Genomic DNA, 18,035 nt, shown 5'->3' on the forward strand with positions numbered 1-18,035 from the left:
TGTGTGTGTGTGTGTGTGTGTGTGTGTGTGTGCGTGCGTGCGTGTGTGTGTGTGTGTGTGTGTGTCTTCTGGCTCCTTCCTCGGCCACCTGTGGGGAACTCGCTTCCATGTCCCTCGTGGGGACTGCACCCCGGAATCTCCACGCCCATGGCCGCTAGACTGAGGGAGGCCTCTTTCGCCTCCTCTTCTTCCACGTCGAGCTGCGACGCGGATGACGAGGGCGTGCGCGGCACCTGCGAAGATGCTTCTCTGTGCAAGAGGTACGGGCGGCGGCCGGGGCGGGGACCCGGCGATGAGGAGCCCGAGGGGCGCGGGGCGGGCGTGGGGCCGGGGGTGGGCCCGGCGGGGCCCGGCGGAGCGGTGCGATTCCAGCTTCCCGCGTGCAGGTGCCGTCCTTAATCCCGGGCCCATCTATTCAGGTAGTTATTGCTGAGCCGGGGTGCCCCGAACCGGAGGTCCAGCACAAGGCAGACGCGGGGAGAGACGAGCAAGATGCACAAAGGACCGACAGCCTTGCTGGGATATGAGAAGGGCACATTTCTTTCTTTCTTTCTTTTTGTGCCCATCTTGAGACCTGACTGAACGCAGAGCGCTGTTCCTGAGGTTTTTTTTTTTTTTTTTTGCTGCAAGCTGATGCTCTAACCACTGCAGCCACACCTCCACTTCTGGCTTTGCTCTGATGAATTAGAGATGAGAGTCTCGCCGACGGTCCGCTCGGGCTGGCTTGGAACTGAGATCCTCAGATCTCAGTCTCCTTGAGTAGCTAGGATGACCAGTGTGAGCTACTTCCCTGATCAACAAGCGTGCTTTATGGAAGCACTGTCCCAGACACCGCTCATACAGAAGTGGATCCAGTAGATGGAGCTCCTGTAGACCTGACTCCAGTGGTAGTAATAGCCAGGAAGCAAAACACCTGGCATGGCAGATGGATGGTCTCTTGGTAGGAATTGTGGTGTTCAGGGAAGGCCTCACAGTGAAGCTAAAGGCAGAGGAGACACTTGGCAAGGGGTGAGGAAGCAAGCAGCTCTGTCTTATGTCTGGGTAACAGGGTCCCAGGCAGAGAACGGAGTGCGCTAAGGTCTTGAGGCTGGAGCTGGCTGGATCTATCTGAGGGGCAGCAATGCCAGAGAGAGTGAGCAAGAGAAGAGTAGGAGAAAGGAGACTGTGAGCCGAGGTGTTGAGGGTGGAGGTATCAGGACTTGCAGAGAGGACTCATGTGTGTGTGTGTGTGTGTGTGTGTAAAGCTAGGGCTTGAACTCAGGATCTGGGCTCTGTCCCTGAGATTTTTTTTTTTTTTAACTTAAGGCTATCACTCTACCTCTTGAACCACAGCTCCACTTCTGGCTTTTTTTGGTGGTTAATTGGACATTTTCAGAAAGACCTTTTTGCCTGGGCTGCCTTCAAATTAAGATCTTTAGATCTCAGTCTTCTGAGTAGTTAGGATTACAGGTGTGAGCCCACCAGCAGCTGACTAACTCTTAAATGAGATGGAGGATTCTGAAACAGAAATGACCTGCCATGGGTTTTCACTGGACCAGTGCACTTTTTCTGTTGAAAACAGACTTAGGGCCATGGAGGGAGGCAGGGACATGGAGTTTGCTAGAGCTGGTGCTTGGGGCAGGACAGGCATCCTCCAGTTGGAGCTGACAAAACGCACTGACAGATGGATGTCAGTGAGATGACTCCAAGATGTTTGGCTGAGCTCGGAGAGATGCCACAGATCATGGCCCTGGTGGAGTGTTCCCAACATTCCGTGCATCTTGTCTGTAGCCCAGATAGAACTAAGAAATCCATTACAAGCCAGATGTGTCCGTGACTTACACCTGTAAGCCTAACTACTCTGGAGACTGAGATTTAATGATTACAATTTGGAGGCAGGCTGGGTAGAAAAGTCTGTGAGGCTCTTAACACCCATTAAACTACTAAACATCCAGAAGTAGATCTGTGACTCAAATGGTAGTGGGCTAGCCTTGAGCAAAAGAAGCTTAAGGACAGCACCCTGGCCCTGAGTTCAAGCCCCAGGATCAGCACAAAACAAAAACAACTTACTTTCTGGTTGTCTCTCCCACGAGAAGCAAGTTCATAGAAAGCAGAGACTGTGCCTACCTTGATGCCGTGTGTCATCTGAGGAACTGAATATAATGTTCCAGTGTATGATGAGACCTTCCAGTGCTGTTTTTCTGGTTTACTGCTTCTGAACTCTCTCCATGACCAGGGCTTATTAAGGTTGAAACCCCACTGTGCAAATGATAGAACTTAATCTGATTCCTCAGCCAGCTTGACATAACTCCCCTGGACATACAAGCAGGTTACAGGGTCACCCGAAGGTGAAGGCAGGTTTCTCCTGTGTGCTTAGGCTCAGGGCCTTTCTGATTGCATCTTTATGGCTCTGCCCCAGAGTGAGGTGGAGATTTTGATCTTAAGTAGTTTCATGGCAGGAACTGTTTTCCATCCCCTGAGAAGATATGCTACTTAATAAGTAGAATGTTCTGTTGAAGATAAACGAACGTGCTCAACTAGCCCATGAATAAAGTATTTTTACTTTCTTTTTGGTCGGTCATGGGCCTTGAACTCTGGGCCTGGACACTATCCTTCAGCTCTTCAGCTCAAGGCGAACACTCTACCACTTGAGCTACAATGCCACTTCCAGTTTTCTAGTGGTTTATTGGAGATAAGAGTCTCACAGACTTTCCTGCCCGGGCTGGCTTTGAACCGTGATCCTCAGATCTCAGCCTCCCGAATAGCTAGGATTACAGGCATGAGCCACCGGTGCCCGGCTCAGTAATTTTACTTTCTGTTATGGAAGATTCATTCCTTTTTTTTTTTTCTTTTGGTGGGAGCCCTGAGACTTGATGCAGGGCCTGAGTGCTTCCCTCTTTAGGAAGCCCTACCAAGTAGAAGTTCTCATTGTCCTGGGCTAGGATTCCTGATAGGATAGAGTTAATACGTCAAGCAAAATTATACCTCTTTTAGGAAGAAGGGGTGGGTGGGTGTTAGAAGGTGCTGTGGTTTGAGTGTGTGCCCCCCAAGCTCATGTATTAAACTTAATTCCTGAGGCACTTGTGTTGTAGGGAAGGCCTTCTGGACATGGTTAGGTCATAAGGCCTTTGCTGTCTTTTTTTAATTTTTTTTTGGGTCCGGTCATGGGGCCTGAACTCTGGGCCTGGGTGCTGTCACTCAGCTCTTCAGCTCAAGGCTAGTGTTCTACCACTTGAGCCACAGCACCACTTCTGTTTTTTTTCTTTTTGCTTATATGGTGCTGAGGAATCGAACCCAGGGCCTCATTCATGAAAGGCAAGTGCTCTACCACTGAGCCACCTTTCCAGCCCCAGCCTTTGTTGTCTTGCATGGGTTAACGTCTCTAACAGGAAGGTTGACAGGAGTGGATTTGTTCTTTCTTACCTTCACTCTGTTGCCATGAGCAGATATAGCAAGAAATCTGTCCCAGATCCAAAGCCCTCGTCTTGTTCTCCCAGCTTCCTGAAATATGAGGAAATGCATTTCTATTCTTTACAAATTATTCAGTTTCAGGTATTTTGTTATAGGAGCACAAAACAAAAACTATGATAGAGCAGGGCGCTGGTGGCTCACAGCTGTAACCCTAGCTACTCAGGAGGCTGAGATCTGCGGATCACAGTTTGAAGCCAGCCTGGGCAGAAAAGTTCATGAAATGCTTTATCTCCAATTAACCAGCCAAAAAAAAAAAGAAGAAGCAGAGCTGTGGCTTAAGTCATAGAGTGTTAGCCTTGAGCAAAAAAAACTAAGGGACAGTTCCCAGACCGAGTTCAAGCCCTAGTATCAACGCATGTGCACACACACACACACACACACACACACACACACACACACACACCCCTACATACTATGACAGCAGAGTACTTGAAATATTTGTTCCATTCTCTCTTTTTTTTCTCTCAGAATTTCCCTAGGTTATTCAAGAGAAATAGGGAGAAAGGTGGGGATGGAGGGAGAGATAATTTACATATAATAAAATGCTAGATTTTCATGGTTCATGTTGATGAATGCGTTAATTGTACTTATCTATGTGCCCCTATCCCAAACAATAAATAAGATATTGTTGAAACACCAGGAAGTTCTCTCTCACATTTTTTTCTAATAAGGGTCCATTTACCAACCTAATACTATCTGTTTTCTTATTTTGACTTTACCCTAGGTTAGATTTTCCTATTCTTAAGTATCATATAAATCATACAGTACATATTCTTTTATTCATTTATTTTGATTTTTGTGTGAGTCCTGGGACTTGAACTCAAGGCCTGGGGGCTGTCTCTGAGCTTTTTTTTTTTTCCCTCAAGACTAGTTCTCTATTGCTTGAGCCACAGCTCCATCTCTGCTTTTTTTTTTTTTGGGTCCGGTCATGGGTCCTGAACTCTGGGCCTGGGTGCTGTCCCTCAGCTCTTCAGCTCAAGGATAGCACTCTACCACTTGAGCCACAGCACCACTTCCAGCTTTTTTCTTTTTGCTTATGTGGTACTGCGAAATCGAACCCAGGGCCTCAGGCATGCAAGGCAAGCGCTCTACCACTGAGCCACCTTCCTAGCCCTAATCTCTGCTTTTTCTGTTTGGGCTGGCTTTGAACTGTGAACCTCAGATTTCAGCTTCCTGAGTAGTTAGGATTACTGGTATGAACCATCAGTAGCCTGACTTCCTTTTTTTTTTTTTATTCAACACTTTCCCTGAGGTTTATCCAAGTTAAGGATGATAATGTCTGATGATAATGTGTTACTAACAGATTTGAATCGGTAATAGCTCTTGCAGTTGAGTCCAACTCAGTCCTACCTGAACTAATCCGAACTTGAGTTCTAGTAGAGGTGGACGACATTTCTGGGGAAAATGCGGGCGTTAGGAGGTATGCAGAGGCTCAGCAGATTAGGATAATGAAGAATCACCTAGCTGGAGAAGTGAGGGTTGGTCAATGTGAACCCCACCTGGGCCTGCTAACAACTTCTAGGTTAGGTTCTACCCTTCCTCAGGGATTGCTGGAACACAGTCAGCAACTGCTACTTCCTTTTCCTCTTCCTCCTCCTTCTCGTCCTCTTCCACCTCCTCCTCATCATCCTCCTTCTTCTCCTCCTCTTCCTCTCCCTCCTCCTTCTCATCCTCTTCCTTGTCCTCTTCCTTGTCCTCGTCCTTCCCTTCCTCTTCCTCCTCTTCCTCCTCTTCCTTCTTCTTCCTTTTTCCTTCTTCCTTTTTTTTTTTTTGCCAGTCCTGAGGCTTGAACTCAGGTCCTGGGCACTGTCCCTAAGCTTCTTTTTGCTCAAGGGTAGCACTCTACCACTTGAGCCACAGTGCCACTTTCAGCTTTTTCAGTTCATGTGGTACTAAGGAATCAAACCAGGGTTTCATGCATGCTAAGCAAGCACTCTACCACTAAGCCACATTCCCAGCCCATGACAGTAGCTTCTTTTTGATAGCCTTGAGTTTTTTTCAGAGAGCACTTTGAGAAAGGGATGGGATCAGCTAGGTGCTGGTCCCTCATGCCTGTAATCCTAGCTACTCAAGAGAAACTGAGATATGAGGATCACAGTTCAAAGCCAGCCAGAGTAGTAAAGTCCACAAGACTCTTATGTCCAACTAACCAGCAAAATGCTAGAAGCAGAACTGTAATTCAATGGTAGTGTGCCATTCTTGAGTATAGAAAGCTAAACAAGAGTATTAGGCCCTGATTTCAAACCGCATATTATGCGTGCGTGTGCGCGCACACACACACAGACACACACACACACACACACACACACACACTCTCTCTCTCCCTTTCTCTCTCTCTCACTCACACAAATAGACAAAACATAAATTATTTGTGATACATGTTTGTTTGTTTTCCTGACCCTGGATTTGTAACAGCTTGTAGTTATATTCCATGTTGACTGGTATTAAGTTAGACATAGGAGCTTGGACTGGGGGGTTTTCTGAATGGATTTCCCTGTTTATTTCACCCTCTTGGCAATGTTTGCCTTTTCCCATTCATACTCTGTCCATCATTCAATGATTACTTGAAACAGTGAGAAATATTATTTATTTTTGTTTTTGTTCTGGTACTGGGGCTTGAACTCTCAGCTTGGGTGCTGTCATTGAACTCTTTTTTTTTGCCTCAAAGCTAGCGCTCTTCCACTTGAGCCACAGCTCCACTTCTGGCTTTTTAGTTGTTAATTGGAGATAAGAATTTCACAGGGCTGGGAAGGTGGCTCAGTGGTAGAGCGCTTGTCTTGCATGCATGAGACCTGGGTTCGATTCCTCAGCACCACATAAGCAAAAAGAAAAAAGCCGGGAGTGGCGCTGTGGCTCAAGTGGTAAAGCACTAGCCTTGAGCTGAAGAGCTGAGGGACAGCGCCCAGGCCCAGAGTTCAGGCCCCACAATCGGACCGCCCCCCCACCCCCGAAAAAAAAAAGAATCTCACAGATTTCCCACCCAGCCTGGCTCTTAATCTCAATCCTCAGATCGTAGCTTCCTGAATAGCTAGGTTTACAGGTGTGAGCCACCAGCACCTGGCCTATTTAGTATGTTTTGACACAACAGTTATGCACAATTTTGGGGTATGGTGAGACATTCAGTGTGTGTGTGTGTGTGTAATCTGAGTGGGATAATTGACATGTGTATCACCTCAGACACTTATTATTTCTGCTAAGAACATTGAAATCCTCTTTGTTAACCACTTTATTCTTATTTATTTTTATCTTTGTCGCTTATGGGGGGCTTGAACTCTGGGCCTGGGCACTGTCCCTGAGCCCTTCAGCTCAAGGCAAGTGCTCCACCTCTTGAGCCACAGCGCCACTTCCAGTTTTCTAGTGGTTTATTGGAGATCAGAATCTCACGGACTTTTCTGCCTGGGCTGGTTTTGAACCATGATCCTCAGATCCCAGCCTCCTGAGTAGTGAAGATTATAGGCGTGAGCCTGTTTTTAGCGTCACTTCCAGTTTTGGAGTGGTTAATTGGAGATAAGAATCTCAGGGGGCCTTTTCTGCCCAGGCTGGCATTGAACCTCGATCCTCAGATCTCAGCCTCCTGAGTAGCTAGGATGACAGGAGTGAGCTACCAGTGTCCAGCTAACAGCCACTTTTAAATATTCAAAGAATTGTTGACAACCCTGGTCATCCCAGGATGCTACAGGACATTAGAAGTTATTTTCCCTATCCTGTTGCACTGGTGCGGATTAACCATTCTGCCTCTGTCTAGCCTCCACCCCCACACTCCTTCCAATCTCTGGTCCATAGTTTTCTCTCCACGTCCTTGAGGTCATTTCAGCTCCTGTGCATAAGTGAGTGGGACAGTACATTTCAGATCACACGAACCCACCTAAGGCAATAAGAGGTTTGATGAAGCCAGGGGACACAGCTGGTAGTCATCTTGGGGAGGCTGCTGTCCAAGAGTCTTCCACCTAGGTGTGGAGGCCAGTTTGTAGGTGGTTCAACCTGTCAGGCCTGGCAGATAGACTCAGACCTCATGGGAGGAGCAAGGAATGCAAAGTCCTGTCTTAAGTACCTCGTTGGCCACCCCTAAGATGTACTTCCTGGTTCCTGATTATAAACCTAGAGTAAAAGAATTACGGAAAGGAACTAAAAGGACAGCAAGAAAGTGAAAATTGCCAGGTATCGGTGGCTCACGCCTGTAATCCCTAACTACTCAGGAGGCTGAGATCTCAGGATTGCGGTTCAAAGCCAGCATAGGCAGGAAAGTCCATGAGATTCTTATCTCCAATGAACCACCAGAAAACCAGAAGCAGTGCTGTGGCTCAAGTGGTAGAGCACTCGCCTTGAGCTGAAGAGCTCAGGGACAGCGCCCAGGCCCAGAGTTCAAGCCCCAGGACAGACAAAAATAAATAAGAAAGTTAAAATTGGAGGTAGTAAAATGTTAAAGACTACAAGCAGTAAGCTTGAAATTTTATTAAGAAAAATTGGCTACTTTTTGCAATTGTGAATGTGCACGTATGCACGTGCACACACATGCATACCATTTAAACAATTGCCGTATTAGGGACACATATAGGATATGGGAGACCCAAGTCCAGGTAGTAAGTAGTTCTGAAAGAGCATTAGACCTAGCAGGCCCCTGGTTGCTTACATCTGTAATCTTGGGAAGTTGATATCTGAGGATCCTAGTTCAAATCAGCCTGAGCAAGAAAGTTTGGGAGATATTTATTTTTGTTTTTTATTGCTTATTATTTTTTTTTTGTCGGTCGTGGGGCTTGAACTCTGGGCCTGGGCACTGTCCCTCAGCTCTTCAGCTCAAGGCGAGTGCTTTACCACTTGAGCTACAGCACCACTTCCGGTTTTCTAGTGGTTTATTGGAGATAAGAGTCTCACAGTCTTTCCTGCCCAGGCTGGCTTTGAACCGCGATCCTCAGATCTCAGCCTCCTGAGTAGCTAGGATTACAGGCGTGAGCCACTGGTGCCCGGCTGCTTATTTCTTTTTTCTGGTCTTGGGCCTTGAATTCTGGGCTTGGGCTCTGTCCCTGAGCTTCTTTTGCTCAAGGCTAGCGGTCTACCCCTTGAGCCACAGCACCAACTTTTTCTGAGTAGTTTTATTGGAGGTAAGTGTCTCAGGGACTTTCCTGCCCATGCTGGCTTTGAACTGCTATCCTCAGATCTCAGCCTCCTGAGTAGCTAGGACTACAGGCACAAGCCTCTGGTGCCTGGCTCTGGAAGACTCCTGTCTCCAATTAACCAGCAAAAAGCTGGAAGTAAAGGTGTGGCTCAAATGGGAGAGTGCCAGCCTTGAATGGAAAAAGCCAAGCAAGAACACAAGGAACTGAGTTTAAGACGCAGTACCAACACACACACACACACACACACACACACACACAACACCTCTCTCTCACTCTCTCCAGTAGATTTGAGCTCCCTGAATTGGTAGAGTGTGCTCCATAGCTTGAACAGCTGCCTGGCTTTGTCTGAGAGTATTACCTTCGTCCTGACACAGTTGATCTAAACCGGGGATGTGTTCCTGTTTGTCATCATTTGGAAAAGGCCTGGCCCTCAGTAAGCTCTCTGTGAGTCCCTGGGAGCAGAACATGAGGCTGTGGCCTGGATTCTCAGGCTGGGAGGAGCCCATTGGCAGGGCTTCCACACCTCTTTTTGAAGGAGCCCAGGTTGAAGCTAACATGAGCAAATCCTTACAGTGAGTGTTTTGTGAACGAATGGGTGTTTCTCAGTGAGAGCAGTGAGGTGATTTTAGGTGGTTCCCAGACAGACATTTTACATTTCAGTAGTTGGAATTTATTACCTTGTTGGCTTTAGAAGAAAAGCAGGCCAGCCTTGGGTATTATTTTTAAAAAGCGATGTGTGATGATTTAATGACTCAGTACATTAAACAGGTAGTAGATGACTGTTTGGAAATGGAAAGAAATAGGTGATTGAATAAATAAGATCTTGATTCTTTGTGTGTTTTAAACATGATGTAGGAAATGAGGTGCTGGGTTTTTATGTGTATGTGTGTGTTGGTACTGGGGCTTGAACTCAAAACCTAGACACTGTCCCTTAGCTTTTTTTCACTCATGGCTGGGGCTCTACTACTTGAACCACACTTCCACTTCCAGATTTTTGGTGGCTAATTGGAGATAAGATTCTCACAGACTCTTCTGCCTAACTGCCTTTGAACTACAATCCCCAGATCTCAGCCTCCTGAGTAGCTAGGATTACAGGAGTAAGCCACTGGCTCCCAGCTTCTGGTTGTTTCTCTTGACAGTATATGTGAACATCTTGCCATGGCTGATGGCTGTGTCTCTAGCATAGTTCTCAAATGACTGGTTAGCATTTATTCCACTGTACAGACACACTGTAATTAGTTGACTTAATCTCCAGTTGGTAGCCTATATAAATCCTGAAACTTGGTGTTCGCCTCCCTTCAGAACTGGTGTCAGAGGTGCCAGACAGCCCTCTCTTCCTTGCTCTTTCTAACAATGTTGTAACAAATCCTTTGATCTTGGCCATTATGCCTGGCTACACCATGAGATCCTGTTTAACTCCATAGATGAGAGAACCAACTCTCTTCTATGGGCAGCGAGAACCATCCTGACTCACTTGCAGATGCCATTTTTACCACTAGAGGGCACTCTGAGATGCCTTTAAACTCAATCAGCCACTCACAGTAAGATAGTTCCCCTTTTTGCTTGAGCTCTGGGCACCTGGAAACTGACTTCCTTCAGAAACTGTCCTAACCCTTACTATGTGTCATGATGGTCTTTCCTCATTTACACTATTCATCATGGTTTTTTTAAATGCAGGTTTGTACACACTTGATTTTATGATATTCATGGGTCACAACTCACTGGAAACATACCATTATAGATACACAAGATGCTTACAACTTTTTTTTTTTTGGTCGGTCACGGGGCTTGAACTTAGGGTGTCGGTGCTGTCCCTGGACTTTTGTGCTCAAGGTTAGCACTCTACCATTTTGAACCATAGCACCATTTCCAGTTTTCTGGTGATTCACTGGAGATAAGAGTCTCATGGATTTTCCCGTCCGGGTTGGCCTTGAACTACAATCCTCAGATCTCAGCCTCTTGAGTAGCTATAATGCCTGACTTACAAAACTCTTTGAATGTGCTGTTTCCTTTGGAAATCCTGGACTTGTATAGCAAGTCTTGTCCAATGGTTAGTGCTGTGTCTGTACTAAGTTGCTGCAGTATGCAGCTAAGCTTAACGCCTATGTCTGTCCCAGTATGCAGATATTGAGGATAACTACAAGAGACAGCACCTCTGGGGCAGAAGAAAGCCTTGTTGGTAGATAAAAACAAAAGAAATGGTGTAGAACCTGCTTCTTCGTTGTTGTTGTTGGTGGTGGTGGTGGTGGTGGTGGTCATGGGGCTTGAACTCTGGGCCTGGGCACTGTTCCTGAGCTCTTCAGCTCAAAACTAGTGCTCTGCCACTTGAGCCACAGCACCATTTCTGGTTTTCTGGTGGTTTATTGGAGATAAGAGTCTCATGGACTTTTCTGCCTGGGCTGGCTTTGAACTGTGATCCTCAGATCTCAGCTTCCTGAATAGCTAGGATTACAGGCATAAGACACTGGCACCCAGCTAGAACCTGCTTCTGAGAGCTCAGAATCCAGCTGAGAGACATGCTACACACACACACACACACACACACACACACACACACACACCTTGAACATCAGCTTTGTTATCGAGGAGTGTAGACATGGATATATGGTGCTTTTGGCTGCAAGGAACTAAAGTCTGACTCAAGGTGTTTAGCTCACAAGTTGTACATTGCGAGGTAGAGTGGGCTGTAGGCCCATGTGGCTGAGGATGGCCTTGGCGATCCAGGCTCTTGTCATGAGTTGGCCTATGCCTCGCTCCTCATGGCTGGCCTATGCTTGGCTCCTCGTGGTTACCAAAAGGCTGCTAGGGAAAACTGGGGCACCAGCTCCCAGCTTCAGAACACTCGGGCTTTGGCTGCTGTAGTGCAGACCTGTGTAGAGAGCACATAGGCTGCTGTGGTGTTTTCTGAGTTAGAGTTTTTTGTTTGTGGATTCCCTCCTATGATCTCAGAGGCCTCTAAGTATAATGATGGGAGTGCAATACAGAGTTGGGAGAAGCACTTAGGTAGCAACTAGTGATGTCTGCCTGTATTTTTGAGGTTTCCTCTGGACACAAAGTGTGTGTGTGTGTGTGTGTGTGTGTGTGTGTGTGTGTGTGTGTGTGTGTGTGTATGTGTGTATGTGTGTATGTGTTTCGTGAGGCTTGAACTCTGGGCCTAGGCACTGTCCCTCAGATCTTCAGTTCAAGGCCAGAGCTCTGCCACTTGAGCTACAGCGCCACTTCTGGTTTTCTGGTGGTTAATTGGAAATAAGAATCTCATGGACTTTCCTGCCTGGCCGGGCTTTGAACCACAATCCTCAGATCACAGCCTTTTGAGTAGTTAGGATTACAGGCGTGAGCCACCAGCATCTGGCTGAATGTGTGTCTTAATAGAGCCATATGACTCGCTCATATGGCTGGGTGAATAATGATAGATCTTCTCTATGAAGTGTGAAGTGAGGTTATTTGCTCTCTGAGGGTCGATATGAGGAAGAGAGGTGAAGAACGATGATTGGGACACATGAGAGGAAGTTTAATGTGGGCAGATGAGTCTGTTGAAAGGTGGCCTAGGGTACTAACTGTGCATTTACTGGCCCTTCTCTCTGGATTCTCTGGTTCCTGGGGGCCCTGGGTCTGAACATTCTCTTCACTCATCTGCCTGTTCTTCCAACCCTTCAGGTTTGCAGTGAGCATTGGCTACTGGCATGACCCCTACATCCAGCACCTTGTGAGGCTGTGTAAAGAGAGGAAGGCGCCGGAAATAAACAGAGGCAAGTGACCATCCCCTCCCCACCAGCTCTTCCTCCCCCAGTGGCTTGAGTTGTTAGAGATCTATTCTTTTTTTTTTTTTAACTTTATTGTTACTATACTATACAAGTGATGAACAGAGGGCTTACGTTGACACGAGTCAGGTAATGAATGAGTGCCAATGTCTTCCGTCTCCTCATTCTCTCCCATCCCTCCCTGCCTCCCATTTCCACCTACAAGCTCACTTTCATCCGTGCCCAGTGAGCTCCACTGCTGCACTTGTTTACCCCCTTTCCCTTGAGTTCTGTACCCTCCCCCCCCACACATGTGAATATACCATACATAAGAAAAAAAGAATCATCATATATTTTATTTATGCATGCATGCATACATGCATGCCAGTCCTGAGGCTTACACTCTGGGCTCCTTTTGCTCAAGGTTAGGGATCTACCACTTGAGTCACAGCAGCACTTCCAGCTTTTTTCTGTGATTTAATTTGGAGATAAGGGTCTCACAGACTTTCCAGCCCAGGCTGGCTTCAAACCACAATCCTTAGATCTCAAACCTCCTGAGTAGCTAGGATTATAGGCGTGAGCCACTGGTGCTTGGCTACTTCCAGCTTTTTTTTTTTTTTTGGTGGCTAACTGGAGAAAAGAGTCTCATGGACTTTCCTGCCCTGGCTAGCTTTGAACCTCGATCCTCAGATCTCAGCTTCCTGAGTAGCTAGGATGACAGGCGTGAGCCACCAGCACCCAGCAATCAGAGACTCTTAACCCCTAATCAGGGCTCCTGTAAGAACAATGCCAAGAAGCATCAAACCCAGTCCTCTCCCCAGATGAGAAGGGGTCACCTCACCTGCCTGTTCTCCTTGTGGTCTTCAGGCAGATTGTGCAAAAGCCTTTGTGGCTGAGGGGACCCCTGGTTTGGCCGAGGAGCACTGTGCATGGAGAGTTTTGGCTTTCACCAGTGCTAGCTTGTTTCTCTGACTCTCCCACAGGCTATTACGCTCGCGTCCATGGCGTCAGTCAGCTCATAAAGGCTTTTCTCCGGAAAACAGAATGCCACTGTCAGATTCTCAACCTTGGGGCTGGAATGGACACCACTTTCTGGAAACTGAAGGTACATCATCATCCTCATTCTCCTCGTCATTCATTCCCCCTGGGACTGGCAGAGATCTTTACTTGAAGCCTTGCGCTGGTGGCTCACGCCTGTCATCCCAGCTACTCAGGAGGGCCAAGAGCTGAAAATCCCAGATCAAAGCCAACCTCAGGCAGGAAAATCTGTGAGACTCTCATCTCCAACGAGCCACCAGAAAAACCACACGTGGAGCTGTGGCTCAAAGTGGTCAAACACCAGCCTTCAGCAAAAAAAAAAAAAAAAAAGCTCAGGGATAGAGCCTAGGCCTTGAGTTCAAGCCCAGAGACAGAGAAAAACAAAACAAAACAAAAATCGCCCTGATGCAGAATTGAAAAACACATGACATGACAACAAACGAAATGGTAGCCTGTCTCTTGCCCCTGTCCTCGCCTCCCTAGACCTTGCTCCCCCTCTCCCTCTGGCCTCCTTCCCTCCCCCGTCCCCCTTCACCCACTCCCCATTCCCCTGCTCTCCTGGTTGCATTGCCATTTTATTGTAGGTCTGTGCAGATTCCTCTGTGAGGCTGATCATGTGGCAGGAATAGAAGCGTGGCTTACTTTCCCCAGATGCCTGGCAGGTGCAGATTGAGATCAATGAGAGCGGGTGGCTGCAACCTGACCTGCTTAGCTATTGCATCACTAATCAGCCCACCTGATAAGCTCTTGGTCATCAGAACAGTTGGCCTTTCTCCTACATGAGAAACCATTGGCCTCCATGTGGACTCTGTGTTCAGTGCTTGCCTCTGCATTCTTTTAGGATGAGATAACCAACACGCATGAGAACCTTCTACCTAAGGGATCTCATGACTATGTCTGAGCGCTGTGTGAGTGGGGTCTTCACAGACGGAGGAAATGAGGCTGGCATGGGGGACACAGTTTAGAATCAGCTCATCCAGTGCTAAATCCCTCTCCATCTTTGTACATGACCCCAGTGGCTGTTCAAGGAGTTCTCTTTGGTGACATCCCCTTGTCTGTGGACCTGTTTGTGTTTGTAAGGAAGCGTCCAGAATTGTGGTATAAGGAACTAGTGGATACTGTGTAAGGCCTAAGACCTCTTCTTTGTGTGTGTGTGTGTGTGTGTGTGTGTGTGTGTGTGTGTGTGTGTGTGCGTGTGTGTGTGGGCTTGAACTCAGGGCTTAGACACTGCCCCTGAGCTTTTGTGCTCAGAGCTAGTGTTCTACCACTTGAGTCACAGCACCATTTCCAGCTTTTTAGTAGAAATAAGAGCCTCACAGACTCTCCTGCCTGGGCTGGCTTCAAACCTAGATCCTCAGATCTCAGCCTCCTGAGTAGCTAGGATTTTAAGCATGAGCCACTAGCTCATGTTACTATGGTAACTACTTTATTGTTTCATCCAAAAACTGTTGGTCAGAACTCACATGGATTTCCCCATCTTTTTTTTTTTTTCTCTCTTTTTTGTCCATTGTGGGGCTTGAACTCAGGGCCTGGGCTCTGTCCCTCAGCCTCTTGGTGCTCAAAGCTAGTGCTAGTCTACCACTTGAGCCACAGCTGCCCTTACAGTTTTTGAGTGGTTAATGGGAGATAAGAGTCTCACAGGGACTTTTCTGCCTGGGCTGTCTTTGAACCACCACCCTCAGATCTCAGCCTCCTGAGTAGCTAGGATGACAGGCGTGAGCCACCGGCATCTGGCTCCCCTCCCCTCCTGCACACCATTCCTCTATTCTGTATGAATTATTCTTTAGCTCTAAGTGTTTGCTACATGGGGGTGGGGGTGGGGAGTGTGGTGATGATCCATGAATATGTGAGTACAGAAACTGCAGAAATGATTTTGGGTATTTCCCCAGGATGAAGAGCTTCTCCCAAGCAAATATTTTGAAGTCGACTTTCCAGTGATCGTCACCAGAAAGCTGCACAACATTAAGTAAGTCCAGCTGTGCGGGAAGCGGGATCCTGGGGGCCTGGGAGCCGGCTCTGCGCCTGGCAGGGCAGATGCTAGAGACCTCATTTTTGGGTGTGCTGTCCCCAACCCCCTTTCCACTTTCTTTGGTGCCGCAGGCCTCTCGTCCAGCTTGTTCATGCCGCTTTCAGAGCACAGCGTAGCTTCCCTTTACTGTCTTGTGCATGCATGTCATTTATTCTTATTTATTTATTTTTATTTTCTTTGCATGGGGCTTGAACTCTGGGCCTGGGCACCATCCCTGAGCTCTTCAGCCCAGGGCTAGCACTCTACTACTTGAGCCACAGCACCACTTCTGGTTTTCTGGTGGTTAATTGGAGATAAGAGTTTCATAGACTTTCCTGCCCAGGCCGGCTTTGAACTGCAATCCTCAGATCTCAGCCTCCTGAGTAGCTAGGATTACAGGTGTGAGCCACCTGCACCTGGCTTTTTTTTGGGGGGGGGGCTGCCAGTACTGGGGCTTGAACTCAGGGCTTAGATACTGTCTCTTAGATTTTTTTGCTCAAGGCTAGCACTCTACCACTTGAGCTATAGCTCCACTTCCAGCTTTTCCTGCCCAGCCTACCTTCGAACTGTGATTCACAGATCTTGGCCCTCCTAAGTAATTAGGATGACAAGCATGAGCCACCAGCCCCTAGCTACTACACTTTTCAGAGTCCAATTCTTGTGTTTATCTATGGTAAAGAACAGCAGTCTCCTAATTTTTGGTGGAGTGTAAACCAGAAAGTAGAGATGCCTCCACGCCATTTCATGTTTGGAAGAGTCTTACTGACTCTCTTGAAGCTGAGTTATTTCATGATCAGTGTGTGATTTGGAGCCCAGTGCTGACCCACTCAGCTGATCTACTCCAAGTCCTGTGTACTGGATTCTTTCTCTCTGAGGGGAAGGTCTTTGGGAATGGCTCCTGGCTTAGAACAGTAGCAATAGATAATGGTAGAACGTCCCTAAATCTCAAAACATGAAATCCTAGATGCCCTAGTCTCTGAAGCTCTTTGACTGTCATGTCAGATTAGGGCTGCTTAACTACTAAGATATCTGTAAGCAGTTTCAAATCTGAGAAAAATCTAGAACCCATATAAGTTCTGATCTTAAAGCATAAAGGTCCCTGAGCCCCCAACATTACCGTGTGGGTAGTCGGCGCCTGCATCTGGGCCACCCATACACTGGAGAGTACACTGATGGGTAACTGACATTCCTTCTTTTCTGTCGCCCTTAGAAACAAGCCTCTCCTGTCCACACCCATTGTAGACCTTAATTCGGAGGCCACTCTGCAGCTGGGCAAGTATCTCCTACCCAACGAGCATGGGGTCATGCTCTTCATTTTGTTTTAAAAGATGGTGTGCACTATGACACCGTGAATTCGTCTACATTCATATCATGCTTACCATGAAGGAGATTTTTTTTTTTTTTTGGGTAGGTCATGGGGTTTCAACTCAGGGCCGGGTTGCTTTTTTTGCTTAAGGCTTAGCACTCTACCATTTTGAGCCACAGTTTCACTTTTGGTTTTCTGGGGGTTCATTGGAGATGTGTCTCACAGACTTTCCTGCCTGGGTTGGCTTTGAACTGCAATTCTCACATCCTCTAGAATTATAGTACAATATAATATAGCCTCTAGGATTATAGTATTGTAAAGCCATTAGCAGGAATGAGAGGATCTATATACTCTGACATATATACTAAAGGATTGTATTCCTCTAGGATTATAGTGTGAGCCACCAGCACCCAGTGCATGAAGGTGTTGTTTGTTTGTTTGTGTTTGTTTTTTGTTTTTGTTTTTGTCAGTCGTGGGGCTTGAACTGGATGCTGTCCTTCAGCTCTTCAGCTCCAGGTGAATGCTCTACCACTTGAGCCACAGTACCACTTCTAGTTTTCTGGTGGTTAATTGGAGATAAGAATCTCATTGAATTTTCTGCCTGGGCTGGCTTTAGACTTCAATCCTCCAATCTCAGCCTCCTGAGTAGCTAGGATAACCTGTGTGAGCCCCCAGCACCCAGAATTCTTGTATGTAATTTTTTATAAACAGTGAATAATTCATGCACAGTTTTGGTAACTTGGTCCTTCCATGTCCTGAATAACCACAACCATCTTTCATGTCAGAGTATATAGAGCCCCTCATTCTTGCTAATGGCTTTATAGTGCTTCTTTTCTTGGAAAATTCATTATATTTAATGTTTCCTACAAATGGCCATTTAGGTTGTTGCCTTTTTGTGATTTTCTGTCAAACGATATTGCATAAAAATATGTGTATATGCATATTTTCAGGAATTGCTCGTTCAAAGAATTGGTGTCTTCTGAATTTTTATAGCACCAGTCAAATTGCTTTTGAGATTCCTTTGCATTTATGTTCTCAGTAACTCTCCTGCGTCTGTCCTGGGCTTGCACACTGAACACTGGTCTAATGGGCTGAAATGCTGTCCTGTTATCTGAACAATTTATATGAACTTTGAGCACCAAGGACATGTCATCTGTCCTTGGCAGTTTTTGGCCTTTGGGACTCCAGTGCACATTTTTATTTTGTTTACTTTGTTCATCTGTTTGATTGTATTACTTCTTTTTCCTTTTATAGGAACACGTTTGTTTGTTTGTTTGTTTGTTTGTTTGTGGGGTTTAAACTTAGGGCCTGAGCACTGTCCCTGAGCCTCTTTGTGCTCAAGGCTAGCACCCAAGGCATGAGCCACCAGCACCTGGCTT

The 18,035-nt window shown here is 46.8% G+C and overlaps 1 protein-coding gene across 1 annotated transcript in view; it reads left to right on the plus strand.

Annotated features, from left to right (window-relative positions):
* Positions 1–19: 19 nt before the first annotated feature.
* The window catches only part of Lcmt1 (leucine carboxyl methyltransferase 1), a 30,768-nt gene continuing 12,752 nt past the window's right edge, over positions 20–18,035 (plus strand). Inside the window, exons 1-5 of the mRNA XM_013011376.1 lie at positions 20–260; positions 12,222–12,313; positions 13,288–13,409; positions 15,232–15,308; positions 16,561–16,622. Of these exons, the coding sequence (XP_012866830.1) occupies positions 148–260; positions 12,222–12,313; positions 13,288–13,409; positions 15,232–15,308; positions 16,561–16,622 (466 nt within the window). The 5' untranslated portion in view covers positions 20–147. The remainder of the gene's footprint in view (positions 261–12,221; positions 12,314–13,287; positions 13,410–15,231; positions 15,309–16,560; positions 16,623–18,035) is intronic.

Source organism: Dipodomys ordii, unplaced genomic scaffold, assembly GCF_000151885.1.
Source record: "Dipodomys ordii isolate 6190 unplaced genomic scaffold, Dord_2.0 Scaffold14, whole genome shotgun sequence".
NCBI classification, from domain to species: domain Eukaryota; kingdom Metazoa; phylum Chordata; class Mammalia; order Rodentia; family Heteromyidae; genus Dipodomys; species Dipodomys ordii.